Consider the following 24,315-nt stretch of genomic DNA (forward strand, 5'->3'; position numbering starts at 1 on the left):
ATGTCTACATGCTTTGAGTCTGACAAAGCTGTCATTTGTACATTTTCTGCAGCTGCTGCGACTAATCAGAATCCAGAAAGTCTGTCAGACTTACCATGGATATCGTCTTGTGTAGTTGACTGGATTGTAGATAGGTAGTCGCTCCAAGCAAAATATTGGTACTCAAACAGATTCGGTGACTGGAAGCCAACACCAACATAGTTGGGGAATAGCTGGATGGATGATACAATGAGTCATCATCATCAGTAGGCGCATAGGGTAGGATAGTTTCACTTACTCACTATGGTAAGGCTGACCCCACATTAGGCGTGCGCGATCCTCGGGCGTGTGAGTAGCGCGGGCGTCGCGAGCGCGCTGCGTGAACGTCGCGTTTTGCTGCCCTGCGGCATGTGTGAAGAGTGCAAGCGACGCGCTCGCGGCGAGCACGCGGCGCTCGAGTTGCGTTCTTACCCCTTCGCCCGCTATCCCCGCCGCCCGCTAAACGCCTTAGCAGTTAAACGTCAAGGAGAGCGGCGCGTGCGCGCCGCCACTCCACCGAAATGTTTGCATTAGTTCACGAATAGGCAAAATGTACGTATCTGTGAGAGTCCACTTCATGTGTTCGTACTTGAAACCTGCAGTTTTGCCAAGATTTTCAGAATGTACGCTCGCAATTTGTCATTTCTTGGTGGAGCCAGCAAATCAAAAGAAACATAAGTGTTGTATACTGTGCGTCACTACCGCACACCGGGAAAATTTCGCTCTTGCGGACGACGTTTATATACCATATTTTGTGTCAAACGTAAACAGGACGACAGTAAGTATCCACCGAAACACTTTCAAAGATCTGATGAACGAACAAATCAGACCTGACTTGGTCACCTGGGGCCAATCAGAGCTCTATGAAGCGATCATACGCTTTGGCTCCTACTGTTATTGTGGTTTCTGAAAATGTATTCACCTCATTCAACAATGAATGTAATTCTGATGGTACTATTAAGAACACTTGCTTAGCGCAGAAGCTGACGTTGGCAGGTCAACTCTTTTGACTTCTCGAATAGGATACCATTGGTTTTTGTGCAATGCACACCTGCAATGCATTCTGGATTAGGATAGGATATAGGTGGATAGGATTTGCAACAGAGAACAATTCTGTCTTTGTGATTAAATGACATCAAACGTAGTTTTATATAAAAGGTGTTTTTTTAGACTTGGCTCGGGTCTTACTGAGACTGTTCGTAATCGTGAACAGTGTATTTGCGATCAGAAGTTGAAAGTAAGCATGTCTCTGGTATGCGGCGCGTAACTTGTACGTTTTCAGACGCATAAAGCATTTTACGTGTGTATGGTATTAAATAGAGAGAGCTCCCATTTCTTATCTGCACTTTGTATCTGGGCTTGTTTTTAAAGCTACAGAATCCTACATTACCTACCTCACGCTTAGCAGCGCTTGCGAGAGATAGATCCTCATTTCTTGTAGGATTAAGTTTACATATTTTGCATCAGAAAAAATAATTAAGGTCTACTTAATACTACTCACTCGAAGTAATTTGTTTTAAGGCCACCACATTAGTGGAAGATAAGCTAAACTATGTTTATGAAAAAATCCTGATATGAACTCCATCTGTAACTTTATAATGATAATTAATTGTTCCACTAAAGTCATCATTTTTGACATAATGTTCAAAAAATAATTTAGATGGCACCGTTTTAAATTTGGCTGAGAACTATTAATTTTCTTTTCATCAAGGTAATAATTATAGTTGGATTTTGATGTGGCACGGCAAACTGACAAACACTATTGAAATGTCTATCGAAAAATTACACTACGTGTTAAAATATGGTGAATTACGGAAAATACACAACTCCATCTGTTGAAATAATAATCCTCTATAAAGAATGTATGGTAATATTGTCATTTACCACCTCGCTCCTTTGACTTTGATGTATTTTATTTACCACAGATACTTTTACAGTTACTTTAACCTTGGCTAAACAAAAGTTTCATTTTTTTTTTTTTCCGAAGTTACTTATAAAGGTGTGATTTTCTGTGTAAAGATAATAGGCCGATCAACTAATATAAGTACAACATTCAAATGTACAGTTTTGACAAATAGATTGCGTGTCGTAATATTTTACATCTTGAATTCACAAAATTAATCATATCTTTTGATAGAGTGAATCGATTTCGATGAAACAAAAATTAAGTAATACCCCAAGTTACGTAGAATGTTTGTATATAAGCATTGTCTGCATTTAATTTGTAGATTTTACGTGAATCGCGAACAAACAAACAGATAAACAGACAAACAGACAAAAATGATGGAAATGGGTTCTGTTAATTATCCTTTAACATGCTGGCTATTTTTTTTTGTCAATTTCTTCAATGTACAAAAATTACTTTTCTACAAATTTATTATATGTATAGATGACGCATGGCCTATGTTAAACAAAAATGCCTATGTTTTGTGTTAAAATTAATTTCCTAAGCTGTGTAAATATAGCCTTTCATATGACAAAAAAAAGAAACATTTTAACAACAGCTATCTGCTTATTAAAAAAAAAGATAGACAGATGGATTTAAACAAGTTTTATTCAGAAAAAAAATGTACATAACACGAAAGATAAGAAAAAAGTGCGTACAAACATTTTTTTGTGGCTTAGGTTATAATGACAATATTAAATTATAACTTTATATGACATCTTACTAGTCTACAATATTTAAACAAATCAGTTTTCTTTTCCGTCGTTGTGATCAATATGAGAATTGTAGCAGAGCGATCACATATGAAGTGATCAAGCCAATGAACGCCAAAACCATGTCCTTATTCATTGGGTATTGATTCCATACATTCAGTCCCATTATGTAATCATCGATAAATTCCATGGATTCGTATATAGCAGATCTCAAGTTATAATCTGTTGAAAAAAAGGAAACGTCGAACATCACTTAGAAAGTTTTTTTAAGTTTAAATAACTCCACATGTAATGCAAAATTTTTGATTCGTTTCATTCATCATTAATTATTCAATTAAGGTGAGTTGTACATTTTTAACTATAAAGATAACCAAACCATTTCAGTTGTTAAATCACCGATCTGACTAATGGGTGGCAAGTACACTCCTGCTTATTGTTTGTTTTCTTTATAATTAAATAGTGCAACACTTAAATATGCGTATCGATGCGATCTGCTATCAAAAATGTAAATGAAACAACATAATACCTAGATGGCTGACATTGACTAAAAAAATATATTACTTTTACCTTCATATGTTAATAGTTCCTTTGCAATAATCTTCTTGATCTCATCTAAATCGTTTGCTGCCCATTCTAATATAAGCATTGGGCAACATAAAGATAACATTTCGATGATAACTTCGAAGCACCATGATAGTATGAACCTACTCTGGAATTGAATTTTTATTTGAAAATCAACAATCTATTGTGTACCTAGTAGTACGTAATAAATATACATAAAAATCGAGCTGCCTCGAATGAATGCGATCATTTTGCCCGCTAAAGAAGAAGCGTGTAATGTGTAAAGTCAAAGTCGAAGTCAAAGCCGATGGCGAAGTCGAAACCGAAGACAAAGTCAAAAGTCATGTGACCGACACGTGGGCTCACATTGAGCTATTAGTTCTAATCTAGAAAACTTTAAACATGTTAGGAAATAAATTATGACTATACAATTACATGGGTACTTACAAGATCAAAGAAACAAACATGGTAGATTATATTGAGAATTTTGCAAAAGTCGATAATGAATCTAAATATTGTCTGAAATAAAAAAAAATGTGAGTATTACAAAATTGATAAAAGACAAAAAATCTAATTTACTTACATACCTATACAATAGATTATAATTAACATAATCAAAACATTTTTATAGCTTCAACTTTTGAATATATGAAAGGGGATTAAAGCTTGATATTATTAGGTAACATTAAAATTAGGAAGTTAATTATCTTGATATTATGAACACCATACTGTTACTACCTAATTTTAGCTTCGTAATATAGACACAGGTATTGTAGTACTTAACACTTACCAATGGTTTAATAATTTTCATAGCCGAATCTAAATCCTCTGTTAACTTCATAAATGAACGAGTGAACTCTTTAATGAAAACCGTTTTTTGGGCTTCAGTAACGTTCCTCGTATCTAATTGAGTCTTGAGCTGTTTTCTTAATATAGATACAGTGTTACAATATCCTTCCATGACGTAAATTACGGATATACGGCAAAAGTAACACGCTACATGTTTATTGAAAAACATGCAAGCTTGTAAAATGTTTCCTTCTCCAATATCAATTATGAAGAATATTGAAATTTCGATTAACATTATCAACGACAGATAAATCGTAACATAATGTTTGTAGGATTTTTGTAATGCAGGAAAATCTTTTTCCAATATTTTCATAAATCTACGAACATATTCTTCGCCATGTATTAACGAGAATATGGTGTCTACATTCAGTTCTATATTGGCTGTAACATAATTAATACATGATGAAGCTGAATATTGACCGTAATAAAACGTTAACATTGAGCCATAAATCAGGATAAATAAATAATTGCTTATACAATACAGCTTTGCGAAGAAAGAAACGTAGACTGAAGAACTCCAATTACAGAACTGAAAACATATAATTTTGAGCCACATAAATTGTTTGAGCGACACATTGTGATCGAATTTCATTTTGTTATGTTTTTGAATTCCTTTTTAAGTGCGTCCACACTGCTAGATAGATCGAGTACGACTGTTTTAAAAAAATCATCAGTAGGTACATTGTTTTATAAGTTTATTGATTAGGTATGTAATTCCAAAACTAAAATTATAACTGTACTATGGCGCGCAGTGATGTTAAAACCACTTTAATAATACTCTTTAAATGTGAATGTTTCTACTTCATAATCTTAGCAAGAATTATTATAAGTACTGGTTAAGGTCTCTGCACACAGCGGGCGCGGCGCGGCGGGACGGGACGGCGACGCGACACAATGTGCTAGATCGTCGCTTCGCGTCGCGTCGAGCGGGACGGCTCAGTGTGACGTCGTCCATATTATCTAGAGACCTTAAGGTCTCTGCACACAGCGGGCGCGGCGCGGCGGGACGGGACGGCGGCGCGAGACTGATCAGTTATAATGTACTAGATATTACGGAGGCCACCACACAGAGCCGTCCCGCTTGACGCGACGCGGCGCGACGATTTATTGTGTCACTGGATGTGTGGATATTGTGGATATTTATGTGTGGATATTTCCAGCGGTCAAAAACAAATTCCCTTGATAAAAATACTGTAAAAAAATAAATCTATGTAGGATGAGTTACAAATTACCAATTTCAAATTATGACTAATTACAAATTAGATAGTAGCAACAGTTTTGGCACGTGAATCAGCTTTATTCTCTCAAAAATAGTTGAAGGTAAATCTACAAGGCAACATTGTTGAAATATTCATATTCCGATGTATTGCATTCGATCGAATGTCACAGCATATTGATGCTATGATCAAACGGGAAATTGGACGACACAAACCAGACAAGTATTTCGCGGTATTCTGAATGTTTGTTTGTGTACGTTTGTTCTGAGTAGCATTGAGCTTCTGTTACATAGTAAATACTAGCTAGTTACTGCAGTTTCACCTGTGGAAACTATCTGTAGATAGATAAAAGGTAGTTCTTAGGCTTTCGGATGGCACGTCAAACTATATGTCTTGGCTGTCATTGAACATCCTTGGCAGTCGTTACGGGTAGTCAGAAGCAAGTAAGTCTGAGACTTGTCTAACCATAGGGTATTGGGATGCCCGGGTAACTGGGTTAAGGAGGTCAGATGGGCAGACGCTCCTTGTAAAGCACTGGTCCTGTTCGACTGGAAACCGACCCCGACACAGTTGAGAAAAGGCTCGGGAGATGATGATGTCCTTTCTTAGGCTTTAAATTAGTTTATATACAAAAATAGGTTAAAAAAACAAAAATAGAAATATTCGAACGACCACTAAAACACCACTGAACCGGACAATTTCGTAAATCATAAGCCCGTAACGGCCTTGTTCTCGGCCTATCTATTCAAAGCTGGCGAATAAATATTTGTATCCAAAGTAATATGTAGCTGGTACAGCTGTTACGATAGTTGTGAACTCGCAATATCGCAAGTACCACGGGTAATTCTGAGACGAAGTTCGACTGGGCCTTTATTGCTATCCACAATATTACGTGGAGAACAAAATAACTAGCGGAGGGGCCATAACGGAAAATCTCCTTAGAAAATAGCGCGCCAAAATTCGAGTGTGGGACGAATAACGCCACTGTTGGGTTGAAACTGACAGCTGTCAACTGGTCAATATTCGATAGGTACTCCTCAACGTACAACTTTATATCTGCTTTACACATGATGTTATAAATTAATTATGAAAACGAAAAATTACTACTGTGGTCAAACCACTGAATGGATTAGGTTATTTTTAGGGTTCCGTACCCAAAGGGTAAAACGGGACCCTATTGTTTTCGCTCCTCTATCCGTCCGTGTGTCCGTCCGTCCGTCCGTCTGTCACTAGGCTGTATCTCATGAACCGTGATAGTTAGAGAGTTGAAATTTTCACAGATGATGTATTTCTGTTGCCGCTTTAACAACAAATACTGAAAACTGAAGTGGCAGTGGGCTGGCCATATAAGCCGAAGAACCGATAACCGTTGGAGTGAACGAGTTCTAGAGTGGAGACCACGCCTCGGCAAACGTAGTGTAGGACGTCCTCAGGCACGGTGGAGTGATGACTTGCGCAAGAAAATCGATCTCAGTGGCGTGCACTTGGAGAGGCTTATGTCCAGCAGTGGACTGCGATAGGCTGATGATGATGATGATGACTGAAAACTAGAATAAAATAAATCTTTCGGGGGGCTCCCATACAAAAAACGTGATTTTTTGCTCAATTTTGCTCGATATCTATAAATATGTATATATAGAATATTAGTTTGGATGGTACGGAACCCTACGTGCGCGAGTCCGACTCGCACTTGGCCGGTTTTTTTACAATTCGCGCTAGAATATCATAAAGTATTTGTGATAGGATTTACTGTGATTCACTCCCGATTTACGCCTTCTTTAGACCCAATCATTTTTTTATACCAAAAACGGTAAACAGATGTTTCAAAGCACTTGAAAGCCTCGTTAGTTCACTCGCAACTGATCGTTGTAGTCATGCCCACCGCAGGTACCTATTTGACGCCTGCGGATTGTTCGAAAGAGATACCGCGGCCCTGGTACATAAAAGGCCTACGACGGAACACGACGGTTTTTAGTCAGTAAGAGTCGGACACTCCCTCACCGGTGCTAACCCACAGCGGGAGGGGTCATTTGATGATTTTTGGCGTCGTTAAAAAAAAAGGTACCTATTTGACGCAGAAGAAGGCGTCAGACCTACCTGCATTACGGCTTCTCCGCTCATCTTTCCTTACTCCATGAATAACGCCTTCTATCTCGTTGCTATTGTCTGGTACTGTTGGGAAAATATTTGGCTGTGGTGTTCTGCTGATTTTGTGTTAAGTGATTATGTTGGATGGGTGTCCTTTCTTTGCGGATAATTTCTTTTGTTGGGTATATTTTGGTATACTTTTATTAATATTTACGATAATTTGTTTTGGCATAATTTTAGTTCGCACACTATATGCATGACTCTTCGCCTAAATATGGATGTAATTTGTTATAATTAATAGAACTTATGTACCAGTATACATTCTCGATCACGTGCTTTGTGGGACAATTTGAGTGAACCTTAAAATTTTATATTACTTCATATCTTTATCATAACGCTTTCTATCGAGATTTCTCACAAAATATGTGAAGCATTCAGCCTAGATACTAGGTTATCAAATTTAAACAATAGCTGTCAAAAGCTTGGTTTCCTGAAAGTCTGTCTACCTGTCTTACCTGCCTGATGTTATAAGCCTTGTAGGGCAGTCGGAAATTCTAAGCTTGTCTGAGTTTTCAAACGTATGGTAGTTTGGTCAGATTTTTATCTGTAAAGGAATTGATATCAGTCTATGTATTCAATTCTCCTGGGGCGTTATGGCAAATATTTATTTTAAAAAACATTTAACGTGCTGTCTTAGCTTTGTAACTATAATATACATAGATTAAAATCCACTTTCTTGTTTAGTTCATGTGTATATTTTAATGTTAAGTAATGTATATTATCTCCTTCTTACCTATAAACGTACGAGTTATTTATAAAACATTTCCCTGAAGTTCTTAACAGCCAAACCATTTAATTTGAACACACGAAAAATGTTTCCAAATACCCCAAAAATTCTTCAGAAAACACAATTGTTTTCCCCTTTTAATAATAAATTGTTTCGTTCATAATTAACTATATTTGCATACAAATAAGCGTTTCCCAAATTGAGTCGCTGAAATTACACTGCATTCGTTTTCATAATTATAATAAACACCGTTTGCACCATACTCGAGTTCTCGAGAAAAGCTCTTCAACTCATTAAAAGTAACAAAATTACAAAACATTTCTTAGTCCCCAATTATTGATATTTTTTTTTATTTTTAAAACGACTGTACGAAATATATTTTACCAAATTATGACAAAATAATATGATATTTTAAAATACGATTGTATATTGGTCAAAGTTTTCATCCAAGTAGTACATATGTTTTTCATTTTGAAAATGTCTGTATTTATATGCATTTATCAAATTATGCACATTGTGGTTCTTCAGTATGTCTTGGTGTCCTAGTGGGCAAAGAACCAACCTCTCGAGTATGAGGGCGCGGGTTCGATTCCAGGTCAGGCAAATACCAATGCAACTTTTCTAAGTTTGTATGTACTTTCTAAGTATATCTTAGACACCAATGATTGTGTTTCGGATGGCACGTAAAACTGTAGGTCCCGGCTGTCATTGAACATCCTTGGCAGTCGTTACGGGTAGTCAGAAGCCAGTAAGTCTGGCACCAGTCTAACCAAGGGGTATCGGGTTGCCCAGGTAACTGGGTTGAGGAGGTCAAATAGGCAGTCGCTTCTTAAAAAGCACTGGTACTCAGCTGAATCCGGTTAGACTGGAAGCTGACCCCAACATAGTTTGGGAAAGGGCTCGGATGATGATGATGTTGTTCTTCAGTATATATTTATTTTGCGATAAAAACCCAAACTTAAAAATTAATTTCTAAATTTTTTGTGTAATTGGACTCGAGTCTTATTATTTAAGATCAAGTTTTATTAGAAAGGCAGTGTTTTTAGGACAGCCAAGGATTAAATTCGATACAAAAACAATTTTCAAGTTATTCAAACTCAGAGATTTTAATTATATTGCTTTGACATGACCACGGTAAACCGCAACATTACTGAAATGCCTGTAACAAAGCTTACATCAACTTAACATGTACTGACTGACCAAATCACTGACATCGTCATGAATTTCAGCATGTTATTTAGTCATGACATCATTTCAATTTCAATATTCAAATTTGTACATGCACGTAGGGCTACGTCTGTAACGGATTGCTACGATTGCGAAGCCGTAGTAAATTCTCTACGATTGCTACGACTGACAACACGATTACGCGGTAACTGAGGTTTGCGTGTTACCGATTACGGTCAGAAAAAAAAATCATTAGATTTAGCAACATTCATTACTATGCATATTGCATAGTAAAAAAATGTTCAATAAACAAATCACCTTGCAAATTGTGGTTATGTAACCAGCAATTTGTACTAGAATGCTATTTATGTTTCTTTTTTTTTTCATTTATAAACTTTTTATTTATTATTATTTATATTTACCTGCAGCAGTATATGTAGATGGTGGTTTACTTACAGTCAAAAATGTAAACTTTTGAAGGTATATTGATGATATTTTTAATGTTGTTATGTAGGCAATATTCTTTGTTCCTAGCATCTAATTTTACATTTACATACGTATGGGTATAATAAAACACTTCTTTTTTTTACTTTTACAAGGTCCTTCGAAGTCCCATTTAAGATAGTTCAAAAATATCCTATTCACGATTATAACAAAACCCATCCCATCCTGACACTAAGATTAAACACCGTTTTAACGTTTGATTAATCGACGATAGAAACGCTTAGAATTGATCGACGACTCGCCCAGTCAATGGTTGCAAGATAAATAGCCAGGCACGGCGCGCATTGAATGCGTAACAAATGGTTATATCGGCTCGGCTGATGCGGGACAACCGTTTTGTGCCACAGACCTGCATCACGGACACAAAGCCTTAGATAGACCTTTCTTTACGCGTATAATACTCTATTTTATTGATGAGTTTCTTTAGATTATAATTTTAGAATATTGTTATCGGAGCTTTTTTGCAAGTTGTGCTTATACAATGCCTTCTTTTGTCCTACATTTGCGTGAATGTTGCCTGGAAAAATGTTTGTAACGGCAGATTTTTTGTTGTGTTCTCGCTTTATTCGATTTTAGGGTACAGTACCTATTAGAAACATTCCAACAAGATCCGTATACTTAGTGATCCTCGGTGAATAAACATTGGCACGAAAAAACCAATATTGTCCTTTATGTCCACACGTTATTTTATTCTTAAATCCCTTATTAGCTATGTTAGAAAAGAATACTGTATACTAACTTATACGATCATCATTCTCCGAGCCTTTTTCCCAATCATTTTATAAATTACTAGCTTTCCGCCCGCGGCTTCGCCCGCGTGGAATTCGGTTATATTGCGGTATAAATCACAACTATAAGAAAACTTCTCATTCCCACGGAAAAATCTAAGAAGCGCGATGTAACGCTGGATACGATGAGCTACAGGTTAAAGCGCGAGATATCATTGCACTTCTTACGTATCTTAAAAAAAACAACGTCACCACGTTTTAAAAAGCTATCATTCCACTTACGTATTTAAAAACACATCGTTACCACGTTTTAAAAACACCCAGCGCCATCTATCGCATACCTCAAGAACTAAATAACTTAACTAATACTTATACCAATTAGTAATTCGTTGAATTATAGTTATTTCAGGATAAGTAGATGTAAAAAAAACAGTTAAGACGATAAAACAAATTGTACGTCATCCCTCGGGAATTCCTCATTTTCGAGGATTCATTATCGTATCATTTAGCTTCTAAATTTATATGTTCATATTCGTTTGCAATATATAAGTAGATGTAAAAAAAAACAGTTTAGACGATTAAACAAATTGTACATCATCCCTCGGGAATTCCTCATTTTCGGGGATTCATTATCGTATCATTTAGCTTCTAAATTTACATGTTTATATTCGTTTGCAATATATTACCTTGTTTTAAACGACACACAGCGCCATCTACAATCCATCCATCAAGCAAACAATATTTTTGTTTTCCCTCGGGAATATCTATTTTTTTCGGGATAAAAAGTACCCTATTATTTAATCCGGACTTCTAACTTTACGTCTGCAAAATTTCAAAGCAATCGGTTCAGTAGTTACGGCATGAAAGTGGAACAAACAAACAAACAAACAAACTCACTTTCCGATTTATAATATTAGTAAGGATTCACACTTCATTAGCATCAGTTTTATTTACCTAATCTCAAACTAGATGGCGTTGTTCCAATCACTTTACAGTCACATCGAAACCGTTCAGTTGTTTCACAAAGTCATTCATGTTTACAATTATTTCACTCAATTAAACACCAGATGGCATTGTGTGAAGCGGTCTGATCACAGGGCCGAGTCCCATACGAAATACGCATTAATCAATTACCTGTAATGAGGGCGGAATTTATAAAAGGTATGTAAATCTTGGTCAATTTGGTGTACATTTTAATGTGGTGTTTTTTGGTTGGTTGACATGCAATCATAGTGGTAAGCCACTTTTATGTTTACCTCGATTGATTGATAAATTTATAATTAAAAAAACACAATATAAATTTTCGTCATTTTATTGAGTCACATGTATTAAAAAACTGCTCTTCCCACACTGATTTGTTTTAGATATTCGACAACTTAACATACATATTTCGTGCTGTTACATTAAATTCATTATATTCCTTAGAATGAGCAAATTTTTATTGTTGGTTTTTTTACATAATTTATGTACAACCAGTCCATAAAATAAATTAAAAGTTGATATCATTTTGACATGTTATATTCCATAAAATATACAAGGTGTAAAATTATTGACAAGACTTTCTTTTCATGATTTCCATTCCGAATTAAACTTATATACTATTCCTATTTATATTTTTACACCTATTTACAAAACTAGGAAATATACATATGCAATTTCGATATGATTTGCTGCACAATGAACCACAGGGTTTATCTTCACTTTTAACTTTACTGAATTTAACTGGATGGTTGTAAAACTGATCAGTAAAGTTCAGTTCAATACAGCCTTTTTTTGGCATTTTTCTGATACCAATTATATTTATTGCATATGATATTTTTAATGTCACTAAAAACAATAATTTTTCACCTTGTATTACAAAACAGAGAATAGATTTCAATTTTTTTGCCAAATGTAGCATACCAATGTACAATAAAAAATTTCCCATCAGCGGGGAATATGTTGAAAAAGTTATGTATCTGAATTTTTTCCCATACCGTCAAACTGCAGTTAAAATTATAGTAGCATTTATTGCTATAATCAACATATACATATTATGTCATATACGATTGATTATTATTACAAAATATTAATTGACAAACAATTTACTCAATTTGCAACAAAATAAATAAAAATAAAATTCTTTTGTTATGAATAAAATTAAATTGAACTGGTTTAATTAATGTAGGTTTAACATTTAATGAATTATTTGATTGACACTTACGACGATAACTTTTTACATTTAACTGTAATAATTACATTTAAATCGTCTATTAGTGCATTGCGAAATGAAATTCCGTATGTGAATCTTGAAACACAATTTCAATAGTTATTTTTATATTTACAGTTCCTCCTTAATTTTCTAAAATTTATATTAGAATAGCTTAGAGCCTTCCGTCATTTCTCTTAAAGAGTATCTAACTAACATTATAATTAGAACAAGTTATTTCAATTTTCTAATAATTGTTCATCAGTCATTGCCTTAATTTTATAACTGCTAGAACTCATTACTGTTCGCGATAAAAACATTAATAAAAAAATGAAATTTTATTTTTTAACAATGAACATTTTTAAAAGTCGATAACGAATTACTTATTTTCACTTTTTTAAAGTAGAATGGTATAAAATAATATGGGTAAGATTCATACGCAGCTTTCTTGATGGGCTGCGAGCAATGGCGTCCTAGTGGTGACTATCTCTCGATGTGATCTCATAGCTCCGTTGATCATACTCCGCCCGGTATCATTCTGTGAAAGAATTGCGTGGATAAGCATTATGAATAATTTCATCAACGTACAAATACAAATATTAACTTTGGCATACACTTTATTTAGTAGTGGGCCGATTTTTATTCCAAATTATGTGGAATGGTCGACAAAAAATAATTTTAAATAAATAAATATTTCATTACTAATGTAGGAATGAGCCTGTGTTTAATTACTTATTAACCTTAATTAACCTACATACAATAAAAAACACTAGATATAAAATAAACTCCGAAAATATTGCTATGTTTTGAAAGAGAATGAAATAAACAAAAAATAAAATAAAGCTCGGTTTCGGTATAAAATATTTCAACCGCTAACTATGCCAAATATTCCAATACTGACAATAGTTTATTCGTACACTCCTATTAAACAACTTTTCAAATAAAGACTTAATCGTAATGATGAAGACCCTTCACAAAATTATAAATTACATACAAAGAGATGACAAAAATCAGAAATAGAATAAAATCGCTATTATTTCGCCCAAATTCAATCATTTTAAATCTTTATAGTTTGGTAAATTCATATTCATTTTAAATATAGTTTGGCAATACCACTGACAGTCCTGTCAGATGACCCCGTCCCACGCAAACATGGAATCATTCTCGCTGCCTACGTGCCCCGCACATCAGCGTAGGCCATGCTAGTGTCACTAACGGATTTGCCAAGCTATAAGTAAGTTTAAATTTCAAATTTCTTGGTAGGTAGGTACCTACCTACCAAGAACCCCAAGATGATTCCTAAAAATCTACCTTAAGCCATGCAATATAAAGTTCAAAACAGTTAGTACGCAAACCTGCATATCAGTATAGTGAGCGTGCGACGATATGGGCGTCACTGGCGTTTGTGTGCGTTGCAAACTGTGAGCGCTGTTTGAGTTCTTTGGTTGGGCTATGGCGGAGTACAGCGGTGGGTCTGGTGGGCCTTCTGTCACTCCTGTGTAAGAAATATGCTGTTAGTTACATGCTTTCGTAGGGTTAGAACAAGTGGGGTTAGATTGCAAAATTGTAAAGACGAATTGTCACGACAAAGTTGGTGAATAGTTGTAAAGAATTAAAACATATAAATATTGTCCCTGTATCAATAGGTTTTTGGAACATTGGAACTTTAGGAATCACTCTTAACTGTGGCCATAATACAAATTAAAATGTTATTTCACACCCGTAGATATTATTGATTTCCTAAAATTGGGTGGATATTTCATCATCATCATCAAATGCAATTGACATGAAATTGCAGTTACAAAGTAATTCATAAAATAAAATGTTTAATAAATATATTTTGGTTATTGTGAGTGATATTATGATTTCTACGATTTCACACACTATTTGTGTCTGATTTTCATTTTAAAAGCTATTTTGTGTCTGATTTTCCTAGAAAATATCTCGGTAAATATCCTTACGAATAGTCATATTCACGCATACGTGGAAATTTGTTTTGGTCGGATTATAGGTATACCTACTGAATACAGCATGTATGAAGTAAATACTTTGCATTATAAAACTCTTTACTGTTACAAAGTTAACAGTACAGCCAATATTTACTTATTTATTAAAAATGATGAAGATTTTAAAGTAAAAGTATGTATTTGTGAAAAGAAATACAATAAAATTCACTGTCATAGCAGTTTGCCGGAGCTTGGGATTTTCCTTGGCTTTAATAATTTCTTGTATTTCCGTATCATCAATCATTATATTTGACTATGAAAAAACTACTTAAAAATAAAGACAATAACATATGGCTTAATTTGTGCCTCCTCGACGCCGCAAGGCTCGCCCCCAAAACATAACTTTCAAAATTAAAGGCGTGACCACACTGTTAACCCCACGGGAAAAACAAGCGTGATATTATGTCACTACCAAATTAGGTCATCCACAATTAAATTTGAACACGTAAAATAACTTAGTAATACATTTACGTGTGTGCCACTATCAATAAAACACATCAGATTAAACCTAAAATTATGGTTACGTGCAATTTGAATTCAATTCCGACCGGAACGTTATCGTTGACATTATCTTAATCATTGGTCATAAATGATGATGATACGGTTAAAAGCTTACCTACGATTATTTTTCGAAATTCGCATGCGGTTAATTTTGAGGTTTTATTCAAGTTATGTGTAATTCCAAAGCCGCGGGATAATGTGGCCGGATATACGCAACGTACACAGGAGATGATATGAACATAATGGTTATATTTTCCTTAGTAATTTTATCTGTAAATGTGAGAGTAATTCTGCCTGTGTTTGCTGTTTTTATAGTAGAAAAACAATTTGGGAGAATTTTTATCAGCTTTAACCGAGTCTTAAGTGGTCATGCTTCTGAAGACAGCGACGAGAAATGTGGGTTCTTATTAGTTTAGGTAATTCACGGTTCTAGGTTCTGTATTCGTACCGACTAACTTAGCTGACAAAATACATAGAAACCCTTATAACTTTAAGATCAGGTAACAATACATCATCAAAAGTACGTCGATATTCAAAATCGAGAACAAAACAAATCGATTACTATCGATATATTTTAGTACAAATTCCGTATTTGTTTAGAACAATTTGCAAGATAAATAAACCGCAGAGCGATTGCGGTGACAATACGGGGAACGAGTGACAAGTTATTAACTCAAACTGACGTACAGTAATGTGTATTGTTTTAGTTTTAGTTTGTTTTGGAAATACCAGTAGATACACAGAGATAATATTACTATAATAACTTGAGGACGATGTATTAAAATTGTATCTGTAATGTAATGATACGTACAAGGTACAGCTACATCAAGCAAATTAAAGAGAAGGTGAATGTTGTGACATATAAGTTCAGGAGTTGGCGCTAGACAGGCGTAAATGGAAGGAGCTGCACCGACAAGAGCTGGGCTCTTACATTGAAGGAGAGAATATAATGAATTGTTATCATAAGTTTAAAAATATTTTCTAGACTTAACCACTTCACTGTTCACGATGTAGACACAATAGTTAAACAATCGGTGTGTATCACATATGACTAATGGGATAGGGAAGTTATTAAAGTACTGTTTTATTAAAATTAGTATTATGTACTTTTTCAGTGAAATCATACTGCACGAGTTCCAATATTTAACAGAATATAGGTACAACATTGAGTTTCAATTTCAATTTAGTCTGCATTTGGTCATGCAAAATTTTAATATAGATACAAGTTAAAAATAAAATATCCCATATCTCGTAAAATTATTTTCAGAGTTAAATGTTTTATAAATAAGAATAATTAATAACCATTCTGAGTATTGACATATTCGTAAATATAATGAAAGAAAATTCCAGGTACAAGGCCTTACCAATAAATGTGATATGACCATATTTTCAACCGACTTCCCAAAAAGGAGGAGGTTCTAAATTCAGATGATTTTTTGTAACCAATATCTGCATGGTCTGACCGTTTCTTCTTCTTCCGAGCCTTTTTATCAACTAAGTTGGGGACAGCTTCCAGTTTGACCGGGTGCAGCTGAGTACCAGTGTTCTACGAGGAGCGACTGCCTATCTGACCTCCTCAACCCAGTTACCCGGGTAACCCAATAACCCTTGGTCTGCCTGGTGACTTACTGGCTTCTGACTACCCGAAACACCAAGGATGTTCAAGTTCAATGGTCTGACCGTTTATTGGTGCAATTTTGGTGCAAAGACTTAACAACTGTCAGACAGCAAAAAAAATGGAATTTTCTCTTAAAAATTGTATGTAAAATGAAAGAATGAATACAGTAATATTTAAATGGATGTCATCCGTTAATACGGTTAGTGTCACATTAAATTATTAAGCGTATTAAGTATTGTGGTAATTAACAATTATTTACACGACAGAACGTGGTCATGGTCGAGTTGAATCGCTTGTTCGGTTATGTAGTCAGTTTTAATTATAATTGGATTAATGTAGGTTAGATCTCGTGTTAATTTTGTTATTAAAAAGATGATTATTTTCGCTTTGTGCTTTACATGCGTAAAACCGCCTTGAAGATGACGTCCTCCTAGCCGATTATCGGCTACGGTGGCTGTTCTCATGCAAGAAGATCTATTTTAAAGCCAACTGCGCAGGACATATTATAGTGCACAAGCATTTGCGCAGACACAGGAGCACTCACTATTCCTTCACTCTCATAGCCCGATGGGACGCCAATCCGACACGATCGGAGAGAGATCGAGAGAGCCACAGAACCGACATTTACGTGCTCTCCGATGCACGGGGAACCGCCTTAGTAATACTCAAAATAAAGTAAATGGAATAATCGTTTAAGGAAATTATTTTTCCGCTGATTCATTTCAAAAATAACTAATTGTCTAGGTTTTTTTTGTAATGGTAATCGTAAGCATAATTAAAAATCTTATTGCTTGGCTTCATGTCTTTTGTGAATATATGAAATCCGTCTTTAAATATTTTCAAGTCACATTTTGACGAACAAAATTACTGACGTACTGGAAAACCCTTTCACAAATTGAACCAAACCACGACTTCTACAAAGATAAGATAAGATAGAACAAACCAAAAACAAATAACAAAAGAAAATGAAATCGTGTTTCTCCAGATTTGTCAGGACATACTTGCATAATACATTTTGCAAGATGCATTGGCGGGAAGATAGTGTCATTAAATTATCTTGTAACAACGAATTTGCACTGTGGACACATTTGTAGCAACAACATTGCAGATTCTTGGCAAAAATAGATGCTGTTTTTGTGTAATAGGTACTTTTGGGAGATTTGTTTTTTAATTCCATTTTTAACACGCTTATATTACCTTCACTTGTAACTAACTATGTATGTAAGAAAACCTTGGAATCTTAATTTGACCCACTTCCCGGTCTTCGATTAGTAAGTATTAAATGCACACGCTCTGAGTTCTAATGACAACAATGACTAACGTGTTTTTTAGTTTTTAAAACTATTAATTTTAATGCACATTACAGATAGGCGTGGGTATAAATTATTGTGATGCTTACAGTATTACATCTATATCTTTATGATAGATTTTTACAATGTAACGACTTATTTATGATTCAAGTTTGTGAAAATATGATCGTTTTGTATAGATACCTATATGCCGTTCAAGTCTTATTTAGTAAACAAAAAAAAAAGGGAACTCCATCCTGTACTATAATCAAAAAAACAACACACTTTCACTTTACGGTACGGTAGCATGAGAAAGAACAAGCATAAATATATTTTCACATTTATAACGCATTTCAAAGAATAACGTACGTGAATTCAAATTTAAAAACTACCAGAACATAATTGTACAGAAGCATGGCAACAAAAACTAAAAAAAAAACGCACACAAATCGTAAAGGCACTCTTCAACAAAATCCAACTCTGTCGAAGTAACGTTTTTTTAAAAAATAAATAGAAAAAAAAAAACATGTTATGCTTGGAACTCCGCTAATACTCTTAGCTCGGAAATGAAAAAACGGATAGTTTGTTCGGCTAATAAGTGAAGTTAGGAGTGGAATGCGGATAGTAACGAAACTGTACGCCGTGTTTCAGTTTTAAGTTTCCCCTGAATTTTGTTACACGCTTGCATTTCGCTACAAAGTCTATGATGACCTTTGCAGTCTATAAAATAAAATTTAAAGAAAAACCTATAGAGGTACACTAAGTTTATTTTTAACGCTATTGTTATAAAATATGTGATCATATTCTGATGAAACAAAGGAATTTAGTTACTATGGAGACAATTACGGACTGGCTAATCTTTATCCAGCTTTAGAAAGTACATAGTATGAATCTCCGCTGATTGCCTTTGTTACTCAAAATTAATTAAGCACACATCTTTATGCAATGTGTAGAATAGTGCATTCACATAATACTTATTTATTTATGAAGTCAAAACCTAACAAACACTATGAAACATTAACGACTTTGCTTAACATTATTCTTACATACTAATATTTCCTCACAACAGAACAGTAAATAATGGGCACGTACGGAAACGTACTGATATATAACGTGTTAACTATTACGTGCGAGCCTGATGATAAATATTCTAGGAATTAATTGGTAACACAACGGAAAGAATAAATTAGCTACATTACTGCGCATAAGTCCATAGTTCTAGATTTACTAGTCAGCTAGAATATATGAGTGCACTTTATGTTCTTTGCTAGAGTTTTTAGTTAAAATTTTAATATTTCTTTTTTAGATTTTTAACTTGAAAGTGCTTTTATAGTCATGTTTCGGTCGTTGATGGAGAAAGTGAAACGCCTTTGAATGTCAAACAATATTTTTGAGAAACATATTTTACCATTTATTTTTTCTGCTATAGAAATGGCTAGAACATTAATATTTTTCAAAATAATGACAATTCAGTACAAAAATGCAAATAATAAAATATTTCTCACTCGTTAAAAAAGTAGTCGTATAATAATAATTTGTCCAACGAAGCCAATATAAATCTTTGTCACAATATCACCACGGTTTCAAAGTAGAACCAGGTTACATGGAAAATTTAATTCTGGCATATATTTTTTGTGACAAACCTCCGTAATGAAATACCATTCATTCTGATTTTACAACGCGCATATTTACCGGAATATTATATTTCCTTTATACTGGTAATTAAATAATGTGTGGTTTGTAAAACTGCATGTCAGAGTATCAAAAATAAATAAAAAAAAGTTTTATTTTGATTTGATTTTTAATTTTAAATGACTAAAAATACAAGCGTGCGACTATTCGAACTTCTTAATCCAAACATGTCATTGACCTCATGCTGAACATTAACGTTTGATATTTCCTAAGAAGGCTCTTAAAGGCGTCACTGGTTTGGGTAGTCTTAGCTAATGCTGCCTTTGGCATCACATCAGCGTGTGGGTAAACACTAATACTTGAGACTTTTACCCACTAGGCCACCACGACTTCATACTCATAGTTTACCTTTCACCTTTACCTACATTCAATTAAAAGAACGAGGTAGGTTCCTAAGAAAGTAGTTACTTATAAAAAAATACTTTCCTTGAAAAACACGTTCTGCTACTTCTAACAACTAGATCAGAAGTGGTCATTATTTTAATTCGAACACCATTTCCGAATATCGATTATCGATATAAAAACGCGAACCGATCTACAACATAGAGCTAACGTGTTCGACTCACTTTAATTATATAGTGTTCAATTTTAAGAGTCAGTAACATCAAACTTTTAGTCGGCCGATAGTTTGTTTGGGCTCCTAAATCAATGAATGAAGGTACGCACATTCGTATAAATGGCGTCCACGGCCGATTTCGGCCACGGCGGCTGTTCTCATTTAAGGAGATCAGCCAGCTGCGCAGGACATATTATAGTGCACGAGCATTTGCGCAGACACAGGTGCACTCCCTATTCCTTCACTCTCATAACCCGATGGGACGGCAATCCGACACGACCGGAAAGACATCAGGCGCAGGACCGACATTTACGTGCTCTCCGATGCACGGGTGAATCAATCACCAACTTCCAGACTTCGGGCTGCTTTGTGAAAGTTTAAGAAAACCCACAAAGCGATTTCGGCCCAACCCGGGAATCGAACCCGAGACCTCGAGCACAGCAGCCGCGCTTGCAACCACTAGACCAACGAGGCAGTCATTCGTACATTAAGCCGACATCAAACCGATTGAATACCTTTGATTGGAATCAAGATTTTTAAAATCTTTTGGCTTTCATGGGGCCAACTGTCGGGCGACTGTTTAGTCTCCAGTCTGAGGGTATTTTAAGTGTTTTGCAACATTTCATCGAAAAGGTGTTTCGTGTTCGCCTTTCCAATTAGTTCAAGTAACGTGTATGTTGTGTGAACATCTGGCTTTGCAGTTAATGTGAAATTGCTTTATTGCTGAAGCCTGCTTGTAGCTTTTGGTTATATTTATACACTTTGAGGGTTGGTTTATCTGTTTCCTTGGGATAGAGGTTGCAAATAATTTTAAATTGTTGTAGAACGACAATATACCTTTTAAAGGTTTGCCTAGTGTTGTAATGTTTGTTTTATGATTTACATACACAGAATATAGTACATACACAGAAAAAATCATGACGAAAAATTAAATCTGGTATTGCAAAGTCGCTTCAAGCTGTCATGAATTCCAATGCTTATTTGTGAAGACAGAAAGTTCTAATACGTAATAATTTAATATTTTACCTAGCTATAAAACCAAGTTAGATGCTGTGTTGAACTATTAGTTGGTAAATGCTACTATTATTGATCAGGAGAACCAAATTCCTGATTCGGCAATGTGTATACAGTTTAAGTTCTACGAACTGCTTTCTAGTAGTTTCGATCAGCATCCGTTCGTGGTAAATAATAGGTGCATCGTTAATACCTATAATATGTATGTAGAATTTTGGTTTATTTAACTTACCTTTGCTTAATGGTATGAGGTCAGGGTTTTTGTCATCAGCTTGTGGTGAATTCCTCTTTTGCACGATGACTTTTTGGTTTTTTATCGATGGCAGCGTAACTGCAAACAAAAACTAAGTAAACGAGATATTCTTTGTAAAGCATTCAGCATTCAGCATTTATACGCGATGGATATCACAATTTACAACAAAATTTGCTATTGCTATTAGAGACAGAAAAGTCATCGAAGACTTTCAAGTAAGTTAGGAGCAGAACGCCAGAACGAATCAACAAATGTCATTTTAGAACAAAAACTGAGGAAAAAAACCTTTGAAATCGAGAAAATCAATCTAAATTGAAGACTTGTTACAAAAAAATAAGTATGACATTGCCTACACAGAGATATTACAACAAACTCTATATATTTTCTCGATAGCACAATCCATTTAAAAATGTTATTAAACCCTTTTCACGCTTTGATGAACGGTTTTACCATCTGTAAAAGCAATCTTTTGAAATTTCCCGTGCAAGTTAACACAAAACCTATTTACTTTTTTAAACAAATTAAAGCTCGTCTTATTATATTATATTTTCATTCTAGAACCATGGTATTTGAGTTATTCTGGGTGTCCCATAAGTCCTTTGAAATCTAAATTTCGAATAAAATTTAAATGGCGCGCGGGAATGGCATGCGGGGTGCGGGGATGGCATCAACGGTCTTTCGGAATTCATTCGCCATTGAAAGTTTTACCGGAGTGGACCGTGGTTTTTGTGTGCTTGATTTTTATCACATCAATGATTCGGCCACCATTGATACCGGTCCGCTCCGGTAAAACTTTCAATGGCGAATGAATTCCCAAAGACCGTTGATGCTATCCCCGCACCCCGCATGCCATTCCCGCGGGCCATTTAAATTTTATTCGAAATTTAGACTTCAAAGGACTTATGGGACACCCAGTATTTCTAAATAATGAAGTTTCCTTTAGCAATTAGTAAGGACAACTTGTGAAAATATCATAGAAGGCATGTAAAATATTTAGTATTGATTCACGAATTCCACCGATATTCTATTTCGAATCTTCATTAGGCTGTTTATAGAGCAATTACATAAATCATGAATACACATTTATGTACTGTGACACGTTATTGAAATCATTAAGCGCCTAATGGCTACCATGACTCTATAATATTTATATGCGGCTACTCACCTACAATTTCGTATGATTAATGATTTAATTATTCATGTAGGTATAAATATATTTTTATGACCACCCTTTTAAATCACATGTGAATATGTCACGAATAATCGGGGTTTCAATGTAAAGTTCAGACAATTGTGATTTCAAATAGTAGATAACATATTTTTAAGTAATCACACAATACCTATGTTATCTGTGAGGAGTATTTAATATATCTAGTATTTTTAGGAGAGAGGAGAACGAACGAGTATTTTAGATTCAATGTAAAATTCTACTAACAAAACCTGCCCCCGACACCATGTGGGGCAGGAAAGAGAGAGAGAAAATTCTATGAACACATTACAATAGTTTTTATTTATAAAATAATTTGTCAGCACACTTACCTTCATAATCTCTAGACCTGTGTCGTATCCTCGAAGCAATGAGGGCGAGACACAAAACAAATGCTATCGTCAGCGCTGCGCCCAGGAACACCCCCAAAGCCCAGTTCACTTCCCAGGCTTCTTGTGGTTCTACAACAAATAATAACAAGAATAAGTACATTATTTGGGTGTAATAGTATTTCACACTAGAGGATTTTGTTACGCGTATAGGTACGCTCGGTATTTACGAGTATAAGCGTGTAACATTTCGCGCGGTAAAAAGCCTATCGCGTTGTTTGAGTTGTCATCGTTCAAAGGTTGTTAATGGTTTATTGTTGCTAGTATGCTACCCGTATAAATCGAGATTTGTTTTAAAAAAAAATAATAAATCTTAATACCTTCTCGTCTAATCATGTCAATCAAGTAAATATATCATAAACCTACAGTGAATTCTACTACATAACTTAATATTAAGATAGCATTTTTTGCATGCAACGAAAAATTCTGCTTTCGTAAGGTTCTTAGCTTGCCAAAAAGTTCCTACGTTTGATAATAATGTACTCGACTTTGAACATCCCCTTTCCTTCGTCGTTTAAAATATAAAGATTATGCGAATTTTAAACATCAAAGTATGCATCAAACGAACCGTAATCGTAAAACTTGCTTGAATTTTAATGTAACCGACGATAAGCCTTTTAATTAATATTCATAATCTGCATAATCTTTATACGTTAAGAGGAAAAAGGAGTGACAAAGTAACTTATACTCGTTCACTTGATCTCATTATACGCTTAACATCACATCACAGAATATTATTTATGTATGTATTTATACGAGTGAATGAGCAAAGGTTGTGAAACATAATAAGTAATGGTCACACTAGGGGATTTTCCACGCAGATCATACGGCCGTTGTTACATAACAATTGACAACTACCCATCTACTACAACTGACAATTGACACGTAAGACCAAGACAGATTTTTTGCCACGCAGAATGTGTCGCGCGTATATAATAAAACCGAGCGGGTTATCCGCTAGTGTAAATGTGCTGTCACAGACCATGAATATTGATAAGTAAAAAAGTAAGTCTTTCACAAGCTTC

General features: G+C 34.9%; 1 protein-coding gene across 4 annotated transcripts in view; it reads right to left on the reverse strand.

Annotated features, from left to right (window-relative positions):
- Positions 1-11,873: 11,873 nt before the first annotated feature.
- LOC124632450 (nephrin-like) overlaps positions 11,874-24,315 on the reverse strand; it is a 271,203-nt gene continuing 258,761 nt past the window's right edge. For 3 of the 4 annotated variants that reach the window (XM_047167300.1, XM_047167301.1, XM_047167299.1), the window contains exons 14-17: positions 23,234-23,362; positions 21,674-21,772; positions 14,121-14,260; positions 11,874-13,303 (exon numbers count right to left, since the gene is read on the reverse strand). In XM_047167300.1, coding sequence (XP_047023256.1) covers positions 13,199-13,303; positions 14,121-14,260; positions 21,674-21,772; positions 23,234-23,362 — 473 coding nt within the window. In that variant the 3' untranslated portion in view covers positions 11,874-13,198. The remainder of the gene's footprint in view (positions 13,304-14,120; positions 14,261-21,673; positions 21,773-23,233; positions 23,363-24,315) is intronic. The other variant, XM_047167302.1, reaches the window with a different exon arrangement.

The sequence above is a fragment of the Helicoverpa zea genome, chromosome 8 (assembly GCF_022581195.2).
Source record: "Helicoverpa zea isolate HzStark_Cry1AcR chromosome 8, ilHelZeax1.1, whole genome shotgun sequence".
Taxonomy (NCBI): Eukaryota; Metazoa; Arthropoda; class Insecta; order Lepidoptera; family Noctuidae; genus Helicoverpa; species Helicoverpa zea.